Raw genomic sequence first — 24,088 nt, 5'->3', positions numbered from 1 at the left:
CCCGTGCCGTATCCCTCCTCGCCATCAGGCACAATCCCAGCACAATCCACACTATCTCTACCTGAATTAAATGGTACTTCGCGATCTCCGTCTCCTTTCCGTGGACCATCGCCATCTCCCTCTACATCGACAGGAGCCATCCTCCGTCTCCCCACATCGATAAATCCCGCTCTTTTCTCCAACGAGCTCGAGTATCTTTATACCGGAAAGGGCCTTGGCCAGGCCTTTGAATTTTTATTTGATACGTCTGAAAATCGCGAGGAAGGAGACGGAGAGGAAAGTAGAATAGACAAGTTACGCAAAGATCTGGTTTTCATGTGGCGCTCACGTCTCTATTCAGACGTCCGTATTGCGCTGACGGGATCCTTCTCATCAACAAATCATGAGAGCGCTACCGCCATTTTTTCATCCCACCGTTTTATCTTGGTTTCTCGCTCCCCTTATTTTCACGCACAGTTACTCTCGTGGGGATCACCGACAAAAGCTGGCGAGCCTCTCACCCTGAACTTGCCTTCTCCTCCCTTTACACCAGCTTCTCTTCATTTCACCTTGGGATTTATTTATACAGGCACACTCGTATTTTCACACCGGTCTTACGATCTCGATACCGCCTTCCACATCATGCGCTCAGCTACTTACCTATCCCTCGACAGCCTTTACGACGAGATCCAGGCACGCATCGTCCAAGAGATGATGCACGGGCTGTTCCACGCGTTTTTGGAATTCGCTGAATACGAGCGCATCACAGGCGGCAAATGGGGCACGGGTGGCTGTAGATGTCGGCAATGCGCTAGACGCGCACCGCGAGTACTCGAGTTTGCTCTTTCTGACGATGTCAAGAACTCACACCTGGAGCGGGGCGCCAGGCGTGCTTTGGTGGGGCTCTTTGGAGAAGGATGGTGTTTATCTGAGTTTGCGATGCTTCCGCAGAAAGTCAGAGATAGTCTTCTCAAAGGTTTGGCGAAGAGGACGACACCTCTGAATGTGTTTGCATTGCTCTTCGCAGCTCAACATGCGATGCATAAGCTAGACGCTATTATCGATGCTTGGGCTGATATCTCCAGAGAAATGATTTTAGCCGCTCGCAAAACTATTGACGACGTGTTGTGCTCCCACCCCGAGTGTTTCGAGCAACCAGATTGGCTTGAAATAATGGAAGGAGACGGCGTTAATTTCGATGATGGTGAGCGGGTGAGCTGGGTGATGGATGCTGTGCGACGGGGCATCAGTGAAAAACACGCGGGAACATTATATCAGGTAAAGTGCACTCTTGGTTCTGAGTAGTTTACGACTGATGCCTCCCATTTGTCGTTTCTGATGCTAGACTCTTGTGGGAAACATACTATTGCGACCCCACGCAACTGATAATGAAATGACTATGCTCTCAACAACATCAGCAATGCGTGAGAAGGTCGAAGAGACCCGTGTGGAGGTGCTCCGCTGGCTGCGAAAACGCTGGTTGAGTGTCAGGCAGGAAAGTGGATTTGACAACTTGGAGGGCTGGGCTCTCAAAGAAATTAGCAGTGGTATTATTAAAAAAAATTCGGCCAATTAGACGTTTTTACTGATCCGCTTTGGGCAGATATCGAAGTTCCGGTGGAGGATCTTGTCAGTCCAGCTCCGACCAGAATGTCTCCAGCTAGAGTTGGACCCAGGGCATCCTTGAGCAAAGTGGAGGCAGACTCGGACACAATGAGCGTGCACTCTCTCCGTGCCAGCGTGCTCAGCCGCAATATCGGAAAACATGGTGGGACATCTCATCGGGATCAAACGCTGGCATCGTCTTCTGCTTCGATCCGATCGGTCGCTCGCAGCACTATCTCGAAGACCTCCCGCGTGCATGCCGTCGGCACTCCCAGTCGGTCTCACGATGTACGCCCAGATTCTAAGTTGTCGCCTAGCTCGGCATCGTCAGTGTCTACCGCTACTCGCACTAGTGTTGGTCCGCCCGAAAGGAGTCATAAGAGGACATCGTCTCAGTCAGACGCGAATGGGAGACCCACACCATCGAAGCTTATTATTGGGCAGCATAACGCAAAAACTAAATCGCTGGTGCCTTCTGTAGCTTCTTCTGTGCGTTCACGCACGTCGACTATACGTAACAGTGCATCGACCACCTTACGCGTGCCTTCTGGTGGCCAACGGCCTACGTCATCCTTATCCACAAGCAGCGATGCCTCCTCAGCCTTCAAGACGGCTAACTCAGAACTGACACCTACATCTGCGACGCGTTCCAGGCGAACGTCTACAACGTCTACGATATCCAATGTCAGTGTGAAAACGATATCAAAAACTCCCCGAACTCGACAGCTGTCTGGTGTTTCTTCTACCTCGACGGCAACCTCAGTTAGCAAGATAAAGCGCACCGGTACCGGTACCTCTGTTCCTAATTCTCCGGTAGATCCTTCGAAGCTGCTTCCCCCACAAGTTAAGCGCACAATATCATCGACATCGGCAAAGTCTACTTCGTCAGTAAAATCAAGTAACGCAGTCAAATCGACGGTTCGTAAAACGACTGTACCAGAAAAAGGAACCAATGGAACGCCGACAATTTCGCCTACGGAAACTAAACCCCCGACCTCACCAGACGATAAAGGCAAGAGCAAAGAGATCATTCCTGAGGAATTATCCGAACAGTCAAAGGAGAATATACCCCCATCGACGGTGGTCCAACCTCTGAAAAGGAAAGGATCTGCTGATACTATCAAGACTTCCACGCCACCGACGGAAAAAACTGTTGCCCTCGTGGAGCAAAACATGCCCCCGGCCCCATTGGGTTCAACTCTTGATATTGGAATACCGTGCATCATTTCATCAAAGCGGAAACGTTTCCCGGGCTTTTGCTCGATACATTGGAGAGGTGCAAGGGGAGCAAGGGCCTTGGGTTGGGGTGGAGGTGCCTCTTGGAGATGGGTGGGGTGGGGACGCCCTCGAGGGTCGACAATGGAATGACGGCACGTGGGGTGGCGTGAAATATTTCGAGATGGGAGGGAACGGTTCAGAGTGGGATTTTGGAGATGATCGCGCAGCGAGACGAAGGAAGATGGACTGGATCCATGGGACGGGAAGGGACAAGGGGTTGAAGAGAGAAGGAGACCAGCTGACTGTGAACAGAACGAAACGGCTGCGGAGTGCGTCTCCTGCGGTGTCTGACGCTTCGAATGCGGAATCGAGGGGGCTGTTCGTGAGGCCTCAACAGGTACTATATGTCGTTGACGCTGTAGGGGCGGACTTGTGATTGGACTCGAACTTTCTGGGATTTTTTCTCCCTATCCTCCCCCCCTTGATTTTTGCTTCCGATTTCCCGCCCTTTTTTTTCTCATGGGGTTTGCGATATGACTTCGCACTGATACCATTATGCATTCGCAGTAGGATTCAAATAACAAGTAAGATATATCATCAACACGACACTCCTTCATTTTCTGCTTTGCCCATAACACGTTGATCGCACACTCCTTCACCTTAATCATATCTTAACTGAATGAATTACTAACTTCAACATTCGCTGTGACTGTTTTGTATGTCGATGCTGTCCATAATCGAACTTGAACTCGTCTTTCCAAAGTGTTATTCTCGGTGTTAGCCTGGTATCTGACTCGGTGCAATGCCATGAATGAATCATTCTGTGGCTCCGGTGGCTAGCTTACTCACCGCCGAAATCCCGGCATGTCGGCGTCTGAAAGTGACTTACTCAGCGCACGAGTTTGTCATCGCTGTTTCGACCACAAAAAGGCAACTCGAGAGACGTTCCCCACCGTTTCATTCACACCCCCATAATAAGTGAGTCCCTTTCTTACGCCCGTTCGCCGTTCCTCTGGGCGTTTGCAGATTATATGCGTGGTTATGGACCGAGAAACGCTGCTAGTTGGGATGGATGGTGCTAGGAAGAGTCAGATGACGCTAACATGGCCTTTTTTCGTAGGTGATCAAGATGGGTCGCCGTCCCGCTCGATGCTACCGTTACTGTAAGAATAAGCCATACCCGAAATCGCGGTACAACCGTGGTGTTCCCGACCCCAAAGTTCGTCGCAAGCGAAAATACTGCAAAAATGCCGCAATAATTATATACTAATATAATTCCCTGTTAACTTTAGATTCGTATCTTTGACTTGGGACGCAAGCGTGCCTCTGTCGACGAATTCCCCTTCTGCTGCCATCTAGTGTCCGATGAATACGAACAGCTGTCAAGTGAGGCTCTTGAGGCTGCCCGTATCTGTGCCAACAAATACGTGACGAAAACGTCTGGAAAGGACTCTTTCCACATGCGTGTCCGTGTCCACCCTTTCCACGTTATCCGTATCAACAAGATGTTGTCCTGTGCTGGTGCTGATAGGTACCGATAAGCGATGTCTACCGTACACATGCGCTAACTAAATATGTCTTGTTGTCTTGCTTAGGCTCCAAACCGGTATGCGCGGAGCTTGGGGAAAACCTTATGGCACCGTTGCCCGTGTTAACATTGGCCAGATTATTCTGTCCATTCGTTGCAAGGAGTCGAATGCGCCTGTCATCCAGGAGGCTCTGCGCCGTGCTCGATACAAGTTCCCTGGCCGCCAGAAGATCATTGTCTCGAAGAAGTGGGGTTTCACGAATGTTGCAAAGGAGGAGTACCAGGTATTGAAGGAGGAGAAGAGGGTGGTGCAGTGCGTATACAATTATCATGTTAAATTGTGCCTTGGACTAACTTGGCGTTACAGGGATGGTGCCTATGTACAGTTCATTCGCCCGAAGGGCCCGCTGGAGTCGAATCTGCGCGCTCAACTCCGGGCTTAGACGTAATGTGTATCGTTATCTGTCTACTGTCACATTTCTGATTTACGTCAACGATGTTATCTGTGTGAAGCGAATGTGTGTGAGTGCCGCATGCCTCCTATTCACTACATTGTCCATCGTGGATGATGGTTAGGGGAACGGGGGCAAAGATTGACTGATTTCCGATGAGCTGTATATTGTGTAGAACGCAGTAGTTGTGTCTGTACATTCTAGCCGCTGGAACACAATAGACTAGGACATGATGTGATATCTGTATTCGCTAATGGGATGCTCCAATGGAATTGAATTTGCTGTATATGGAGCGATATGTGTAAAGGATTAGCCCGCCACGAGGTTATGGCATTGTAGCCGTCACTATTCAAATCGCTATACCCCGTTTTTGTAGATGTCTTTGCCAACGAACCCGTTCTCTCCTCCGAACGTCCACCATGCCTTTCGAAAAGTATCTGCGCCAGCCAGACGACAGCGAGCAAGCACAGTCCGCCGCTGCCTACGATGACTACTACTCGTACGACCACCGCGCAGCGATGCTGGCCTGTGACCCCTCCTCCTTCTCGAATGCCCTCCCGCTGCAGATCCCCCATTACATGTACAATGGCCCACCCCCGCTTGCCCCTGGTGGTGGAGCCGAGGTGCTCCCTGCTGGTCTCCTAGATGGCCCAGATGGCCTGGCCTCGTCGTGGCTGACCAACAACGGTTTTTCGCTGTAAGCATGTCCCCGGCCCTGATATCTCCTTTTTTTGAGGCTTTTTGGCTGTAGCTTTGGGCCGCCATCGTCGCCCTCGTCACGGCAGCACCAACATAATCATGTATCCACGTCTACCTCTGACGGGTCCGTGCACTCTAGTTCGAGTCCAAATAGCATATTCGACTCTCATCCAGCCATCCATCCACCCTCCGATTACAGCCATCCAGTGCATACCACGACCTACAACAATCACATCCCACCCCATGTCCCCGCCACGTTCCCGTCCAAAGATCTTCTTAAACTCGGCTCACACCACGCAAATCTCAGCGCTCCGTCTTCGCTTGGTCTCCCTGTCTATTCCTCGTCAGGCTTCGATCTCCTCTCCATCCTCGCCCGCGTCGTCTCACGGCCAAATCCAAAGATCATGATTGGCCCAGTCGATGGCTCGTGCTCATTCGTTGTATCCGACACCCGTCGCTTCGATGCCCCTATCATATACGCATCACCCTCGTTCTACAGCCTCACAAAATACGAAGAGCATGAAGTCATAGGCAGAAACTGTCGCTTTCTGCAGGCTCCAGATGGCAACGTCCAGAAGGGAGAGGAGCGGCGGTTCGTCGCACCAGAGGCTGTCTCGCTCATGAAAAAGAGCATGCTTGCAGACAAGGAGTGTCAGGTGAGCATCATCAACTACAGGAAGGGCGGAGAACCATTCGTCAACCTCATCACCATCATACCTATCGCCGGCGGCCTCTTCAACCGTCAAGAAGAGGCTGATGATGTCGTCTATCACGTCGGCTTCCAGGTTGACTTGACCGAGCAGCCAAATGCCATCCTTCAGAAACTGAGGGATGGTAACTACATGGTCAACTACAGCTCGAACGTATCCATCCCCTCTCTCATTTCTACCGCGTCCCGCGAAAGAAAGTCAAACGCTCCCTTCTCACTCGTCATGTCTAACCGCCTCCGCACTCTCATCTCCGACTCGACGTTCGTGAACTCTATACCCATTACCAAGTCCACCACCGTCGCACTCCCCGCCTCAACTGCTACCGACAAACCCGAGATCTACGAAGGAAACCAGCTCCTAAATCTCCTCCTCCTCGAGACTTCTCCGGATTTCGTACATGTCCTGTCCCTCAAGGGATCTTTCCTCTACGTCGCACCCTCCGTGCGGCTCGTCCTAGGCTACGAGCCCGACGAACTTGTTGGCAAATCTATATCAGATTATTGCCATCCGGCAGACCTCGTACCGCTCATGAGGGAACTCAAAGAGTCGTCTGCCATAGTCGGACCCACTCATGACATGCCTAGTGTAACTCCTGTTAACCCTGCTCCAGGTGTTCCACGGGCAGTTGATCTGCTTTTCCGTGCCCAGTCCAAATCTCGCGGGTACCTGTGGGTAGAGTGTAGAGGTAGACTTCATGTCGAGCCAGGGAAGGGTCGAAAAGCAATTATCCTGAGTGGTCGAGTGAAGAGAACGCCAAGTTTGCGGTGGAGCGCGATAGCCAAGGCCGGAGGTCTCGCCCATTCACTTCGTGGGACAGGAGGAGGCCGCCACCTTCAGCGGAAAGAACACATTAAGGAGTGCGAACGGGAATTCTGGGGTATCCTCAACAACAAGGGGACATTCCTCGTCGCTGGCATGGCGGTGAGCGACGTCTTGGGCTGGGGACCCGGTGAGATGATAGGCAAGGTGATCGGGGACTTTGTCGTGGGTGGTGACGTCCGGCATCTTGTGGAGGAAGAGCTGAAGCGCACGTCGACTATTGACGAGCCTAGCGTTATGGCGTGTACGATGAAAAGGAAAGATGGCTGTCAGGTCTATGTTGCTCTCGTTTTGTATTGCACGCCGTATAGAGGGTCGCCGTCGCCTTTCCCTGTGATATGTCAGATCAAGGCTCTGGGCGATTCTTCTTCCTCGTCGGATGGAGGGACCCTTGCGCATCCGCTCGACTCGAGCGTATTCGAGGAGCTAGACACCAAGCGCGGGTCGAGTTGGCAGTATGAGCTGCAGCAGCTGAAGTATGCTAATAAACGGCTGGAAGAGGAAGTGGGAGCGTTGGAAGCGTCTCACCGACCATCGCATTTCGCCACTGGTCTTGCGAGTGAGCCGCAGCGCAAGCAGAGTATCGCTCACGAATCGCGGCAGGGCTACTTCCCCATCATGTCCCAGAGCTACCCTACACACCTGAAGCGCTCATGGGATGCAGACGGCCCGACATAAACGAGATGGCCCGCTCCCGCTTCAGAACATTGATCAGTCACCCTTTTTTCTTGGTTCGTGTTTCGTTATCAGTTTGGCTACGTTGCTCTCTATCTCTCATGCTATCTTCCCTGCATCGCTACGTTTTATTACACTTTTTTGTTTGGTTTTTACACACTTGTATCAATCTAGTTGGACCATCTCGTCCGACATCCCCGTTTTCCATTCCATAAACATACACAAAGTAATGGGAGATAGTGTAGAGACTAGGTACATATACAGGTTACAATTAATATTATTACACACACGTTGTTTTGTATTTCAGTCACATCATACATCATTGGTTTATTGTAAAGGTTCGCGGCTGCTTGAAAGTCGATTGAGATGGATGTATACGTCGGTTCCGAACCCATCCATTGAGATTAATCGGAGATCGCCACCAAAATATCGTGCATACTACGTAGAGAAATTGGAAATTATCAGTCCACATGGAGCGAGAATAAAAATGCAAAAGGGAAAAACTCACCAATCTGGATAAAGGTAGTCCATACCCGAACCCAGCCATAGGAGCTTGGAAATCACTAGCCTGGAAATCCTGGTCTATACCTTTACTTTCCATTGTTGTGTACATATAAGTCCAGATCAGGGGTATGGCACTACGTGGGATGCCCCCACCCTCATCGGAGATCTTGATGGTGATGTCTTCTTTACCCTCGACGACGATCACCTTGATGGGCGGGAAGTGGTCCTCATTGTCGTGTCCGAAACGCTCTACAACGGCACGAAGGGAGTTTTTGAGGAGCTCAAAGCAGATATGGGACAAGTGCCCGGGGACGTAAGGGAAGGAAAGGTTCTTGGGACAGATGAGCTGGACGGGAGGCCCTTTGAACATGGCGTAATGTTCTTCACAGACGAATCTAGCATTCTCGATTGCTTCTTGTACAATGTCATGGACGTTCTGAAAAAACACAGGTAAGGAGCAAATACATGGCAAAGATCGAAAGAAAGACAAACCGCCTCAGTGCAAATGATGCCTACATAATCCTTGTGGGGCTGTTGCGTGTTTAGAGCGACATCTATAAGATGGAAGAGTTGAGAATTACGAGAAAACAAAGATGAAATTGAATTACTTACGTTGGCCTATAAGAAAACGAATGCCTATACGAGACATGTAGAATCTGTCCAGCCATGCTTGGATATCTAAACCTATATTTTTGGCATTCTGGCTCCGTTTCCACTCTAACACGCCCTGTGCCACGGTAGTCACGGTTGGGTCGTGTCTCCGTTTGATCGCTTCCAAGCACCGGGTGAAACGACTATTGAAGTCGCTTACTTCAGGTGGCCACTCGATCCCGCTTGTCTTTGCGTAATATCTACCAACGTGCCCGTTCAAAATCAGATCAGGGGGAAAAAGATAGGGGTAGAGCAGACATACCTTCTCTCCATCGGAACGCGCAGTTTCATGTTATTGAAACTGTTCCCATTGGAAGAGCCATTTGGACTTCGTGAATTCATGTTACCTAGGAATGGGTGGTCGTTATCGATAGGGTTCATCAAAGAAGGGTTCGGGGTTGATTCAGGGAGGAAGATGTCTTCTGAACGAACCATGAGGGCTTGGCGGATGCTGGGCGATAGACTGATGGGAGGAAAACCGATCAATTCCTGGAATGATTGGTTGTAGTGTTTTGTGATGATATTAGAAGAAGCGGAAAAAGAGCTGGACATACCTCGAAGGACTGAGCATACCAGTTCTTGACTTTGCGAATGGAAGGCATGTCGCTAAGATTGTGAGGCAGTTCGTCGAGCTCTTTCACGCGGTGAGCCAGGCGCACTGGAAGTTCCTCTAAACGATTGTTAGAAGGCATCACGCGATGAGAACAAGGCAGCGGGACGGACCTACGAGAAACTGGCTGGCTTTGAGAAGGGTGCCCTGGCTTGGGTTCTGTCCAAAAAGGACCATTTGTTGCAGCGAGACTGGAATTCACGGATGTCAGCGCACCCGAAGTATCTGAAGATGGAGCTTAACGTACCACCGGTCTGTGGAAATGAGGCAAAGTGGTGGATCTTGTCCCAGAGAGAGGGCGAGATGCGGAATGCGGCAGACATGATGGAGAAATGAACATGCAAGACAGAGATTCTGAGTTGTGTTGTTTGCTTTTAAGTAAATGGAAAAGCCGGGCATGCAGCCGTAGGGAAAAGCAATGAGCAAAGGCAAGGGCGGGTTATAACAGAACCAGCTGATTGTTTTCGGCTCTAACCCCGCAATGCCTCATATCACGTGAATACTCCCATCAGCCTCATCTGCAACGCTGCAATCACATTCAGCACATTGTCATCCCGTGCGCACAGATCACAACAGTGGATCTAATGCGTTTCTAACCGAGGCCGAAACGTGTACTCTGACATGTAATTACCTCTCAGTATCATTCATATCAATTCATAGGTCTAGTCATATCAACAAAAGTAATGCTCAGAGGCGTTGCATTCATCATACAGTCCGCGGCATGCTCTATACTGCTTCCTCCTCGTCCTCGTCGCCAGACACTTCAGCATTCTCCTGGCCCACTTTCGCCATGAGCTGTGCCAAATCTTGTTCTTCAGTCTCAGAAACTGCTTTCGGCTAAAGTCCACCGATGTCAGATAAGATCAACGCCCGACAAAAAGAAGACGGCTTCTTACCTTCATCTTCACAACCAGCGCACCACCCTCCTCTTCGATAGTCACTTGTATAGACTCGATTGCGCGCTCAAGTCGCTCAGTGGCCGCATACTGGTGTCTATGTCAACAACATGCCATGTCTTCAACTCCACGAGCACCTACCTTATCCGTCGCGTTCGTACTGAGGACGTAAAGCGGAGGAGCCACCAACTTGGCTTTTATCGGTACAGCTTCGCTGCTTTCTTTCTCACCAGCCCTCAATGCTTTCTTGATGGCGTCGATCCCAGCAGGTGTGTAGCACGTAAGTTCAATATCAGCACGCAGCTTGATCGGCTGGGGCGTCAGCCTTCGTGCGATCGTGCTCATCAGAATCGATACTGTCGACGCAGGCACAGGATTCGGTAGAGATCCGAACACAGTTTCTTGTTCCCTGAAATATACATGAGGTTTAGTGATAGCATCATGAATGGAGGAAGTGGATATGACTCACGTCAGAGCGAGCTTGAAAGCTTCATAGGGATGTCCGTATTTCTTTCCTAGAGGCCACCCAACCTGCTCATAGAGCCGCTCTAGTCTCTCCTCTTCGTTGTGTACGTCGGGTACAGTATCGTCGACAGCGAGGTCCTCCTCCTGTGCCTCCTTCCTCGCCTTTCGCGACTTCTTCACTTCTTTCTCTGCGCCCTCCGCGGGGGGTGCGTCGATGGGTGCTGTTGAATCAGCATCTACAGACGGCAGTTTTGAGGCAACGTGCCGCATGATGGACGCTACCGTTTTTGATTTCATGTACCGCTCCTCGCATTTGGTGATATCCTCGGGGGATACACGACGTTTTGAGAGATCGATGTAGCCTTTCGTAGTACATATCCGCGCAATGTGACATGGGAAATGTAAACACTGAGATGCGTTTCGCATTGTGAATGGCATACGAACGCACCTTTCTCCCGGTCCACCCTCAGCACTACCACGACCTCATTCCTCCCAACACGGATCAGCTTCTGGATCGATCGAATACGACGGCGGGAGAGTTCAGATAGAAGAATCATTCCTTCGATGTTGTCGTACTCGAGCTATCACAGTATACATTCTCTCTTTCAGTCCTTCCAAAAGCCACATTTACTCCTCCAACAGGACTCACCAGTTTGACATATGCACCCATTTCTGCAATTTGACGAACCTGTACCATGACAAGCTCGTCTACCTCTGGATAGCGCGGTTCGTAGTAGCGCATTTTTGGATAATAAAGATGATGGAGTTCGTTATAGACAGAAAAGTGTATATTCTTGATCACTGACTCGGAAAGTTATCTACGATCTTTCGGAATGGACGCAAACCCTAACCTCATGATTATATAATATGATTTTTGATATCCCGTGGCGCTTGTCGGTGGGCGTCTGAATCTCAAATTTACAATCTACACTTATACTACAATAGGGGAAAAATAGCGTTATACAACTATCATGCATCTTATACTGTTCATCCTTCAGAACCTAGGCCATATTCTTAACTGTGACGTTTTAGTCTGATGGTTGATCCATTTTGCTGCTTTGCTGCCTTCAACGATCCTGTTAATCGTACTCTCGGTACTCTGGTGGAATGTCTATGTTTTGAAGAGGCCCGCCGTCGAGTCTTAGGCCAGCATCCTCATGCACGTGCCTCGTGGGAAGTTTGGGAGGCAATGATGGAGATGAAAGGGACTCGGAAAGCATTTGGGACAGTGTTTCGTCTGCAACAGGTGCAGGTGTATCAACGTTGGAGGGTCGTGTATCAGCCACAGAGGCAGGTATCGTATTGTTGAGAGGAGGTGAGCTAACGAGCCCATGCCCATACCCAGGCGCGCTTGTGAACGAGGATGGAGTTAGAGCGTTACGATACGGTTCGACCACGCGTGGTAACCCGCGATTTTCTGGGGAGCTAGATATTAGTATGAAAAAGGATGGCCGCTACATTATGGCATACCTGGCGGTGGTGGCGATGAGAAGTTGCCTGGTGGGGAAGAATTGGCGTCCGAGGACCGTGTATTGGGCGCAGAGGCAGACATCGTACTGTTGGAAGGAATCGAGTTGGCATGCTGGTGCCCAATTGGCATAGTAGGAGCATCACGATATGGTTCGTTCATATGTGATATCACGTCTTTAATGTGAGAAGCTAGGTTTTAGTATTTTCAAAAAACGGATGACTGGTGGTGGCATACCTGGAGGTGGTGGTGATGAGGAGTTTTCTGCTAGCGAGGCATAAGAACGTCTATGGCATCGATATAGGAGAAACCCAAGAATCGCAAGAATCGCGATACCGACAACCCCACCGAGCGTACCAGCTAGAATAGGTACAAGTTGTGTAGACTTTCCATTATTGGAGAATGAGCTTGCAGAAGGCGTTGAGCTTGTAGAGGGCGTTGGACTTGAGGGGGGAGACGAATTTGCAGAAGGCGTTGGACTTGCAGGGGGCGTCGAACTTGCAGAAGGCGTTGAACTTGCAGAAGGCGTTGAACTTGCGGGGGGCGTTGAACTTGCAGAAGGCGTTGGACTTGTGGAAGGCGTTGGACTTGCGGGGGGCGTCGGACTTGCAGAAGGCGCTGAAATAGCGGTCGCCCCTGTTGTAGGAGGACCCGTGTTTGGTGTAGCCGTGGTGACTGCAGCACAGTGAATGGGTTAGCACTTTGTTATTCCTAGTCACATGGACGAACCTGACAGAGGCACATATGCATAGTAATCGAACCATAGAGTGCTGTTCTGGCTGGTGAGAGGGCTGATGACTACATTGTGAGTACTTTCAGGCAGATCACCCGAGTCATAGAACAACTGCTGATACAAGGTGGATTGAGTAGACGGCGCAGTGTAGGTTGCGGTAGCGTTGTTATCCAGCGTGTAATAAGAGACAGAAGGAACGATGTTGTTCAAGGTTGCAGGAGGGATAGTGCCATACACCATAACACGAGAGCCTTTAGCATAGAAAGTTGTTCAAGGGACGCCATAAGCGCTCAGAGAACTAACGTACCTTGAAAAGAGAAAGATATCGACATCGCTGTTCCGTTGGGGGTTGAACCATGAGTGGTGGTGTCATATTCTTGAGAAACACCACCAAGCCACCATATCCCAGTTGATGAGTAAGTTATACTTTCATCACGATCATCTACATTCACAGTTGGAAGAGAGGAACTCATGGCCTGCAAACAACAAAGGGGACACGAAGAGAAGGAGACGTACTATGACCAAAAAATAGTACTTAAGGGAAACATCTTAAGCGCTTAGCATTTGTTATAATGCTATAGAAGGCTCGTGACCATCATGATGGTCAGAGCAAGGCAGTGTTCTTACCATCACGCTCCCAGCTGGTCTTGACAGCTGATGCCAGACAATGAGGCCTACAGCGAGGAATATTGAGAATTCACAGCTTGGATATTCGTTACGCGTATACGAAAGGATCACCTGTAGCTGAACCGTGTTTTATCGTTGTGTGCCGCGGCATTTGAACGTCCTGTATCCACCTTACTCGTGCCACTGACTGATGTTTGACCTTTGTCTTGCCTGTTTCTCAATCAGATCTATCACGGAACAATGCGCGTTTCGCTACAGGAAGTTGTACTGATGGTGAGTCAAATGTCACCCTTTTAGACCAAGTTATGAAAACGGGTTGTAACAGGTGAGACGCAATCGCAGAACGATGGGACCAGAGCTCAATAGCATGTATGGATGTGCTGTTGAGGCCCGGTGTGCGTTAAATAAGCAAGAATTTCATTGACTTGGATCAATAACTAAGTGGAAAACATAGTTGCTGAGGACCAACAAAGGCAGCGAAAGGTTGATCTCTTGAACGTTGAAGGCAGCACTTGAGATGAGTCTATCACAAGTGGTCATCTACGGGTTGCAGCTGAAAAGACAGAGTTAAATATGAAAGATGTATTGTTTAGGCTATTGACGCACCTACGAAGACACCTCGAACAGCCAAATGCGGCACGAATGATGAGTACTCACTGTAGCAACGGATGGTTTGGTAGCACGCGTGATGCGTGAGCGGTGAAAAGAGAAAAGAGAGTAGCTATTCCTGATAAGACGCTCGAACCAAAACGACTGTGACAGTTGCGGTATCTCAAAACAGTCTTTTGCGCGGGCACACTCTCTGGTATTGTCGAAAAGTACTCTGAGGGCAATCTTCACATCTGTGTCCACCAACCCCTGACTACACTGCGATCGTGTCAAGCTAAGGAAAGCATCACTGACATCAGCAAAAGAGGCAGATGTCGGGTTTGCCTTAGCAGATCAGGACAAACCCGGACCTTCCCGTCAAGTGGCTGTCAGTTGGACAAGACACTTGACGCGTTATCAACAAGCTGGCGATGTCAACGAAATGCCTGTTCCAGGGTAAGGAGTGCCTTCTCATGACGTCGCCAGCCTGCAAGTAGTCCAAAGACTGATTGATCTGCCTGCAGGTGCGTCAATCAAACTGAGATCACACTGCTGAAGTTACTTACCAGACTATTAAGTCATACTCCAGGTTGTCATCACATTATAATGTATCAATGTCGCAATAATCCATTTTTCCTAATTCGCCCGAATTTGGCCTGATAACACTGTGGGGATCGACTTAAAATAGCTAGACTTGCAGTGTGATCTTACAGTGATTTTTTTGTAAAAATGTACCAATTATATCTAAGGAAAATATGAAGCAAAATTTTAAAATATAATCCCTAATGTCATTTGCCTGTCCTCACAGCTTTGAGTCTGGAATTTTTAGTAAAATCATTGTACTACTGTCTCATATATCCCTGGTACCATAGGTTACCAGGTCTATTTTCACAATTGTCACAGGAAATGGCACCGGAACATCATCCCGAGTCTGAACAACCGGTTTTTACCGGTCACCTCTCTTCCCGGCCATTTTCCTGCTTTTCAAGCTTTCGTTTCTTCAATCTTTATCACTTTCCTTCCTACCGACAGCTCAAGCCAACTCTTCTGAGTCCTGTGTTCTTCACGATGACTCTTCTTCACAGTTCATCCTGTGCTCTTCATGTCCCCCGCCTGACCATTCGTATTCCTCCCTTCCCCAGCGTGCTTTTGCACGCTCACATCAGTCTTACCAATACACCCCATCTGCATCTGCATCTGCATCTCCTTCAACCTCCTTTTACCCCTCAATACCGTCCTCGTCATCTGCTGGACTTTCAAGCACTTCAAGCACCCAAAATGTCCCTCCTCCCTTTCTTCACTGCGATGAGTGCTCTTTTTAATGTCCTTCTCATCCTTCCTGATCTCTGTCCTTTTTGCTCATTGTATGTTTCCTTTGGTTGTCTTGCATGTTTGCACAATGATAGTGTTGCCGGTTGTTGAACAAGATTATGAATGTGGGAATGGTAAAGTTGCTGGCAACTTCATTAGCACTTATCGACTTCGGCGTAGTTTTTACTTTTTGTGATGTTCATGACAATGAGGGCTATTCTCCCCAACAACTGTGGCCTATGGGACCTATTGTAGTTGCTCAATTTGAAACTATTCACCAACTCCTTGAACATTTTCAACATCTTACTGTGCCAAATTTAAGCGTCATAGCTCGTGCCCATGCAATACATGTTGCGAAGAATCCCGTCAAGATTGTTCTCATCCGCCATCTGCTTGCACATCAATGTGGTTTGTCTTGTATGCACTTTCACAGATATGTGTTCCGTGAATTGAAGAGTGATTGTCGTGATTGCAATTGTCAACACCAATGTGACTTTATTGCAGACATTTGCGCTCAACAGAATCAATCGTCCCTTCACCCTTCAGCAGATGGAAAACCAGCGACAAAGTTGCGCAAGCCATCAGCTATGTCCCCCCTCTGTCACAACTCCGTCTTTTCCTCATATTGCATCTGCAGACAACAAGTTGCATATCATACAACAATTGCAATCCACCGAGCCCTCCTTCGTCCAATCTCGCAAGCCATGTGGTGTCTGTGGCCAAAACAAATTGTTTGACAATGTCCAAGCTGTCCATCCAGTGAGTTTGATCTGAAGTTATTGAGGAATGACTATCTTTGTAACAACCAAGAGTTTGTTACTCTGGCGCACAACTAGAACCAACTATAGAGATAAATGATGAGGGAGTGGTTACCCTTTAAGCTTCAACAAGTTAGTTGTGAGGATACAACAGGAGGACTCGCTGAGGGGTCTCCTGGATCTATTGAGGTATATATACTACTACAGGTTGTTTGTACATGTTGTACTATACAGTTGATAAAGCAGTGGCTGATGATGTCAGAGGGCGCAGCCCGTGTGACCAGCTCCACTGCATGAGAGACTTGTAGCTAAAATAAGAAGGAGGGCAGCGCAGTGCGAGAAAGAGGAGTTTGAACAAAAAGGAAAGTGCCGCATGGCACAATGTGAGAAAACTACAGTAAAAGGTTAAAGAGGAGATTGAAAATTTAAGGTCCGGAAATGTGTTATTGTAACACTACCCCCCCCCCCTCTAAGGCTCGACTTCCAGACTCAACCAAGTACCGGAGGTAGTAGTTAGATTTTTGGGCATAGGTTGAAAAAGGGAATTAAAAAGTTTAGAATCCATGCCTCTAAGCTTCCTAGGAGCCGAGGGATTCTTAGAATTAAATTCACGAACAGTATTGCGGGAATTTTCCAGATGGGCTTCTGGTTCCCACGTTCTGTCCTCGTCTCCATAGCCCTTCCATAGGACTAGGAATTCTAATTTTCCATGCTTCAAGTGTGCATCCACCACTCATTCAAATTTGAACTCTTCTTCACCTTCCTGGGTGACTACAACCGGTCTGGGCCGGTCTACGCGCTGTCCCGGCAGTGGCCCTTTATAGGGTTTCACACAGCTAATATTGACCGTGGGTACTACCCTCATTCATTTTGGGAGTTCCAGCTCCACTGTGTTTGGTTTGACTTCCTTAATCCGGTAAGGCCCAATCCATTTTTCGGTCAGTTTTCTAGACTGCCGATCTTTTAATTTTAAGTGGTCGGTGTCTAACCAGACCAGGTTGCCGACCTTGTAGTCAGGAACCTTAGAGCGTCTACGCTCTGCCCTGTCTTTCATCTGCTCTGCAGTTTTAAATAGCGCCTTGCACGTTTCGTCTAAGACAGACTTCATGTCTTTGACCATGTTCCCAGCAGCCTCGTTCTTGCTTTTGCCAGGTTCTACACCTACTCTCGGGAGGTATGATCTCGTTACCTCAAATGGTGCCTTTCCTGTAGCCGACAACTGTTTAATATTATATGAGAACTGGGCTATCTTTAGCCACTTGGCCCAATCTGTCTGTCTGTCATTAATAAATATCCGGAGATACTGTTTCAACTCCTGGTTGAATCTTTCTGTTTGTCCATCAGTTTGCGGATGGAACACCGTTGATAATTTGGGTTTGATGCCCAGCATCTGACATAACTCTTTCGTAAACTCGCTAGCGAATTGTGGTCCCCTATTGGAGATAACCATTTCCGGCAGTCCATGGATAGACCATACAAAATCTTTAAATAAATCTGCTGTGCCAGCGGCGGTAATAATTTTATTGGTGGGAATAAATACTACTTCTTTGGAGAAGCGATCTACTACCACCATTACTGAATTGTACCCATTTGACTCAGGTAGATCCGTCGTGAAGTCAACCAATATATCTTGCCAGGGACCAGCTGGTAGCTGTATCGGATTTGGCATAGTTTCCCGGCGCGTTGATGTGAATTTTAGCCATGGCACATCTTAAGCAGGATTTTATGTATTCCTTTACGTCTTTGACCATGCCAGGCCCACATGTAGTTTCTGGAGATCAACTCCATTGTTCGTTGCCATCCAGGGTGCCCAGCCACTGGAGTGTTGTGATGTCTATCTATTGTCTTGATCCTTGCGGACTCAGGCACATAGATCTTGTCTTTAAAATGGAAGAGCCCATCTTCCCATAAATAGTTCTCATTGCCATCAAGGCGCACCTTCTCTTCTGAGGAGATGTCTTTCTTGAAGACTTCCAGAAGATCAGAATCCTGCCCGATTCTAACATTGGCAACCCTTGATTGGTCAATCAGGGTTACACCTTTGTTGTCATCTTCAATGCCGTTGGCATGATCCTCTCTTCTGGACAAAGCATCCGCTTTTCCCCATAGAAGTTCCAGGCTTATGAATTAATTTGTAATTGAACCTAGACAAGTACACTGCATAACGGGCCTGTCTCCGGTTCAGGTCTCGGGCTGTCATAAAATACTCCAGATTCTTATGATCGGTCCAAATTTCAAATTGGTGCCTAGCACCTTCCAAGTAGTGCCACCAGTGCTCTAGAGCTCTAATGATGGCCAGCATCTCTTTATCGTAAATTTGATAGTTACACTCTGTAGGCGACAAACTATGCAATATATAGGCACAAGGCCTCCAAAGATTGTTAGGGCATTTGATTGACAAGACAGCTCCAGTAGCAAAGTCAGAAGAGTCAGTTTCTAGCTGTCGTAAATGCCTGTTTAAGCTTATCAAAAGCTTCTTGTTCTTTGGCGCCCCAGTGCCAAACAACATCCTTTTTAGTGAGATTGTTCAATGGTCTTGTTATCTTCGCAAAGTTTTCAACAAATCTTCGGTAGAAATTGCCTAAGCCGAGGAAGGCCCTAACTCCTTTGATGTGAGTAGGTTCAGGCCAATCCAATATAGCTTGGACTTTTTCAGGGTCCATCTTGATCCTGTTCTGGCCAATTATCATACCGAGGAAGTCTACTTCCTTCACTTTAAAATTACACTTTTCGGGTTTAACAAATAGGTCCCGTTCCTGTAAGCGTCGAAGGACTTCTTGCATGATCCTGTCATGCTCAGCCTCATCGTCCGACTCTGTAAATATTAATAAATCGTCAATGTAAATGATGACACAGTCTTCCATATCCGCTGTTGAAGATGAGAACTGTTGTTAGAAAACCACACACAAAAACAAACTAACACACAATCCTCCCAGATTCCACAGAACTTGTTTATGGGCTTTGCCTCCTAGAACAGTGGGTGCTCTGGTTGTTCGTGGGGTGGTATGTATGAAGATCCTTCAAAGTAAAACCCAGAGATGTATGAGTGTGGGTTTTGAGGAGGAGGGATAGTTGAATTTATAGAAGATAGGGGCTTAGTGACGAGTATAGATGAGCACTACCTTGCTAATCGTAGCACAAGGTAGGTTTGAGAACAACAATATGACGAGGTTCCCAGTGATAGCAGGCTCCTGACGCACAAACTGTAGTGCTCAGAAGGAATCTAATTGAAAGGGATGACAATGACTTCAAAAGTGGGAAGTGACGATGACAGCAATTGACAGTGGTAGCAGTGGGAAGTGTTGTGACCACACTGGATCACAAGCAGCAGAGTAGTGAACTTGAAATTAGAGAAGAAGTCTGGAATTGAGTTCTTGTTTTTTTTACAAGGTAAAATACAGGGGTTTGTATAGTAAAAGAAAAGTAGGCTATGCACAGTATAGCTGTGCAAAAAGAATGAGAAAGAACATGAAGGAAGGAATGTACGCTGACAAATCCTGCGTAGGTAGTACAGGATAAGATTGTCAAACAAGGAAAAGAAAGGGATAGAACAATGAATGCTGTGAGTAATGTCACAGGTTTGTACAGCCATAAAGTAAAGTCCAATAGCAAAAAGAGAGCAGGAAAATCATGATGTCATGGGAAGATGCAGTAAAAAAAGGGCAAGGCAAAACACTATCAGTATCAACACAGTTCCTTTATTGTCAGTCAGGCATTCTAAAAAAATATGTGTCCATAAAAATGATTCAAAAATCAAAAATAATCGCACTGTAAATGAATGTTCTGCTGAAGAAAAAGAAACTGGAGCCACCGGTCCACCACCTAGTCCAAATCCGACAGTTCCATGGCCTTACCAATGGACTGGTTGTGTTGGACCACCTGATCAAACGAGGGAGGGAGAGGAGTAGTTCCAATTTGGAACAAGTGAGTCCCAGGCAGCGTGTGGTAGGTGTAGCTGTAGCGAAGACGATGGACAAAAGATAAGTGTACCCAAAGTGGTCGCCTGAAGTGGTTCAAGTTTGGTCTGTCTTTGTCTTGTACCTGGCTTTCCTCATCATTGCTCTCCATCTCTTCAAGTTTTAAGGCTTCCAGATATTCCCTCTCCTCCTTGTCATAACCTTTATACTTGTCTCCAACGTGTATATGAGCATGAGGGAAAATTGAGCGATTGTAGTAGTCCATAAGGTTGTGATGCCCCTTAGCAATTTTCTGCATTATCTCTATGTGATTCTTGTAAAAGGCACAAAAATTGTGATTCAGCCCCTCTTCTGCAAACTCAAGTTCACCTGTTAGAATGAAATATACCTGACAAAAGTTACAAATCATCTGGTAAACTATCGCAGATAAAAATAACACACAACAGTTGCCGCAAATGCCAGCATAGGAATTGTGACTTTGGTGATATTCCAAAGGCGGGAGTTTACTTTGCGTGATTTAGAGCTCTTCTCACCATTCTCGCTCTTCACCGCGGAGGGTCCTAAGAGAATGCAGTGTAAAGCCTGGATGATTTAGCTGAATGGCTACACAGAAATGTTGCTTTAAGATAACTGTTGTACCTTCAAAACACACAGGTGTTGCATATGTCCAGCCAGTCTATCCGTTGTTGTCAGTGGCTCACAATCATACAGAAACCTTTTATCCTTCAGGAGAGCCTCAACTGCAGGAATATATGGCCTGCAAGCCTTATCCCCGAATTGATGAGTTAATTTTTTGAAAATATAGGTGGGCACTAAGTCTGCAAGGACGTGAACCTGGTTCGACCTGATGGTTTGAATCCCCTCCCCAAACTGAGAACTAATAGATCAGAATAATAAACAGGATGTTTAGCTTAGACTCACACATTTGCAGAACCATTTTTGACCTACATACGGGCGCAACGACTTCGGCAAAAAACGTCAAATCGGCCTGTTCTAAGGAAGCAAGATTTTCTTGGATAGGAGAACGTTCTCCCTCTTCATTATGCTCCTCCTCACTGTCAGGATTGATGTTCACAGGAATGAGGCGGAGGACACTTGGATCCACTCAGAGGTTTACGCATACGGCAAATTTCTTGCCTGCTTGCAGTGCGTCGTTCTTCAGTCCACCAAGATAATAAGACAAGTGCATTTGATTGCTATACATCTTCTTCATCATCTGAAGTAAACCTTGCCTTTTTTGCAATCCTTTCATCTCCATCCTCTGTCTCTGACAAATTGCTGCCTCTCATCGCCCCTTTTGATTTCAGCTGAGCTTGGAGAGCCTATAGCCAATGCATTTTTTGTCAGTAAAACCGATTGTAGGCTCTAGTAGCAATAATGCACACTTTGCAACTGGCGGTTCTTAACCTTTCATGGTACTAAGTTGTGGTTATCATCAACACCTGAAAGACAAAAGTTAGCTGAAGTTTGCAATATGATGGAAGTCCTCACCACTCGACATCACTATGAGAATTACTAGCAAAGAGCGTGACCTACCTGAACTTGAACGAATGTCAAGCTTGAGTCCTACTTGTCTACCTGAGTTTGAAAAAAGGCTGATATGTTCAAGTTAGACAACACTGTGACCTGTGACCTGAACAGCCTTCAAAATGATCTGAGTCCAAGGACGAATCTAGTAAAGAACAAAATTGAGTGGTCAAGTTAGCCTCAAGGGTCGTGTGCCAGTGATGACATCAGTGACTCCACGGAGGACCTCGCAGCTTGGATCTATGACATGATCCAACAAGTGATGTTTGGGATACAAAAACTTGAGACACAGATTTTTATCCGAGCTGAGGGCTTCAGCCAACTCCCCATAGTAACAAATGTGGTTACTTAATACATCCAGCGTAACCTGGGTGTGGACCATAATATACTTGACATAAAGGTAGATGATACTGAGTTTGCGTAGGAGTCATAGGATGGTAGCTTCATGTTCTGGCCACAGGAGTTCCGCTAAGAAAGGTGATATATACTAAAACTCCTGAAATTCCAGATTCAATCACCAAATAGAACAATGTACATGACTTACACATAAGATAATACCATGCTCCGATCCAGATATAAAATGAAGATCAGTTACACCGTTGCTGAAATGATGTATTCTTGGAAATGGGGGGCAATTCTGAAAGCTACAGAAAAATCAGCAAGTTGGGGAAGTGAAGGCGAGAATCACAAACCAATGATTGATCTGTGCTAGCAATGACTTTGGCAGAGCACCAGAAAGCCATATCCAAAGATGTTTCCCCCATTCTCCTTGCTCAATCTGATGGAGTGGATCTAGAGCAAAAGATCTATATATATATCAAACCACCAGGCAAGATTGTGAGCAAAGGCATTCTGGGATACAATATGGCACACTTAGAGGTACACATTAACTTGAATCTGATAGTATATACTAACATTTACAGGACAAAGAAATTGCTGTTGTAAAATGTGTTTGCGCTCTGCCTTAAATTTTTGCTGCATTGCCTCAGCTATGAGCAACTCTGTTGTAGCTGCTGTTCTTGCTGGCCACTTCTTCCCAAGCATTGCTTGCTTGTGCCTTAGAACAAGGCATATCGAGCCAGGGAAAGTCACTTTTGGCACCTAATATGGCTGCCAAACAAGCTTACTCTTCATAGTCAGCCATGGTGGTTATAGAGATAGTATGACCCTTCATAATAGCCTTGCCAAATCAAAACATCACCCCATGAACTGAAGCAAGCTCCAGCTTGTTGGTGATGCAGGACAAAGCCTCATGAAATACTTGAACACGATGAAGAGCAAGACGCAAAGGAGAGTCACCTTTCCTTCCAGCAACCTATAGTAAGTTGACATTTTACATCAAGCTGAATTGAAATGAAGAGAAACAGAGACAAACACATGGTAAGAATCCAGTTAGCGATGCACGACCACAGCCTCCTCGATCATTTTGATCAGCCTTTGGGATATTACCCGTAACAACCAAGAGTTAGTTACTCTGGCACACAACTCAGACAAGCAAGAAGAGTAGTGAGAGGGAGTGGTTACCCCTTAAGATGCAACCGAGTTAGTTGTGGGTAAACAACAGAAGGACTCGCTGAGGAGTCTCCTGGATCTATTGAGGTTTATATACTACTACAGCGTTGTTTGTACATATGTACTATACAGTTGATGGAGGCAGTGGCTGATGATGTTATGGGGCATAGCCCGTGTGACCAGCTCCACTGCGTGAGAGACTTGTAGCTAAAAATAAGGAAAAGGCAGCGCAGCACGAGAAGGTGGAGTTTGAACAAAGATGGAAAGTGTTGCATAGCACAGTGTGTGAAAACTACAAAAGAAAGTTGAAGAGGAGAATGAAAATTAAAGGTCCGAAAATTGTGTATCGTAACATTACCGACCCATAAATAAACACCCCAGTACTTTACATTTCCGTGTACTGTGACATGGGTGGAGTCTGTGTAAATCTGTACATATATTATTACTGCATTGTTCCCTAGACGTGTCTATACAGCCAGAAGAGAGTCATGGGACACAGTTACCTGATGATTGAGTAAAACATACCACGGGTATTCTTCCCACATCCTCATGATCCCCCCATTAGGATCTGCAATATACCGACTGTTACGATACACAATTTTTGGACCTTTAATTTTCATTCTCCTATTCAACTTTCTTCTATAGTTTTCACACACTACGCCATGCAGCACTTTCCTTTTTGTTCAAACTCCAACTTTCTTGCGCTGTGCTGCGTTTCTTCTTATTTTAGCTACAAGTATCTCATGCAGTGGAGCTGGTCACACAGGCTGTGCCCCATGACATCATCAGCCACTGCCTCCATTAACTCTATAGTACATATGTACAAACAAACCTGT

General features: G+C 47.2%; 6 protein-coding genes across 6 annotated transcripts; 3 read left to right on the top strand and 3 right to left on the bottom strand.

Moving 5' to 3' along the window:
• Nucleotides 1-3,693: 3,693 nt before the first annotated feature.
• SERLADRAFT_457384 (uncharacterized protein) lies at nucleotides 3,694-5,066 on the top strand (the record flags this gene model as incomplete). The annotated part of the gene is made up of 5 exons (XM_007313708.1): nucleotides 3,694-3,780; nucleotides 3,923-4,021; nucleotides 4,095-4,333; nucleotides 4,398-4,643; nucleotides 4,698-5,066. 4 exons carry the CDS (start codon nucleotides 3,932-3,934, stop codon nucleotides 4,771-4,773), a joined length of 651 nt encoding a protein of 216 aa, XP_007313770.1.
• A 294-nt stretch (nucleotides 5,067-5,360) lies between these two features.
• Nucleotides 5,361-7,688, top strand: dst1 (uncharacterized protein; the record flags this gene model as incomplete). Its single annotated transcript, XM_007314260.1, has 2 exons — nucleotides 5,361-5,479; nucleotides 5,534-7,688. 2 exons carry the CDS (start codon nucleotides 5,361-5,363, stop codon nucleotides 7,686-7,688), a joined length of 2,274 nt encoding a protein of 757 aa, XP_007314322.1.
• On the bottom strand, nucleotides 7,021-9,886 carry SERLADRAFT_457378 (uncharacterized protein; the record flags this gene model as incomplete). The annotated part of the gene is made up of 8 exons (XM_007313707.1): nucleotides 7,021-8,123; nucleotides 8,194-8,625; nucleotides 8,682-8,743; nucleotides 8,802-9,040; nucleotides 9,103-9,329; nucleotides 9,395-9,510; nucleotides 9,564-9,641; nucleotides 9,698-9,886. 8 exons carry the CDS (start codon nucleotides 9,771-9,773, stop codon nucleotides 8,013-8,015), a joined length of 1,341 nt encoding a protein of 446 aa, XP_007313769.1.
• Nucleotides 9,887-10,014: 128 nt separating this feature from the next.
• Nucleotides 10,015-11,619, bottom strand: SERLADRAFT_457377 (uncharacterized protein; the record flags this gene model as incomplete). Its single annotated transcript, XM_007313706.1, has 6 exons — nucleotides 10,015-10,287; nucleotides 10,347-10,436; nucleotides 10,488-10,755; nucleotides 10,816-11,173; nucleotides 11,260-11,392; nucleotides 11,461-11,619. 6 exons carry the CDS (start codon nucleotides 11,551-11,553, stop codon nucleotides 10,177-10,179), a joined length of 1,053 nt encoding a protein of 350 aa, XP_007313768.1.
• A 2,223-nt stretch (nucleotides 11,620-13,842) lies between these two features.
• SERLADRAFT_457367 (uncharacterized protein) lies at nucleotides 13,843-14,678 on the top strand (the record flags this gene model as incomplete). Its single annotated transcript, XM_007313705.1, has 4 exons — nucleotides 13,843-13,912; nucleotides 13,965-14,034; nucleotides 14,094-14,156; nucleotides 14,211-14,678. 3 exons carry the CDS (start codon nucleotides 13,880-13,882, stop codon nucleotides 14,153-14,155), a joined length of 165 nt encoding a protein of 54 aa, XP_007313767.1.
• A 1,340-nt stretch (nucleotides 14,679-16,018) lies between these two features.
• On the bottom strand, nucleotides 16,019-16,458 carry SERLADRAFT_457365 (uncharacterized protein; the record flags this gene model as incomplete). The annotated part of the gene is made up of 1 exon (XM_007313704.1): nucleotides 16,019-16,458. The coding sequence occupies one exon, from the start codon at nucleotides 16,292-16,294 to the stop codon at nucleotides 16,124-16,126; it is 171 nt and encodes a 56-aa protein (XP_007313766.1).
• Between the last annotated feature and the right edge of the window lie 7,630 nt (nucleotides 16,459-24,088).

This window comes from Serpula lacrymans (assembly GCF_000218685.1).
Source record: "Serpula lacrymans var. lacrymans S7.9 unplaced genomic scaffold SERLAscaffold_2, whole genome shotgun sequence".
In the NCBI taxonomy this organism is placed as follows: domain Eukaryota; kingdom Fungi; phylum Basidiomycota; class Agaricomycetes; order Boletales; family Serpulaceae; genus Serpula; species Serpula lacrymans.
The sequence above is the reverse complement of the archived record's forward strand: the minus strand, read 5'-3'. Positions and strand labels throughout refer to the sequence as shown.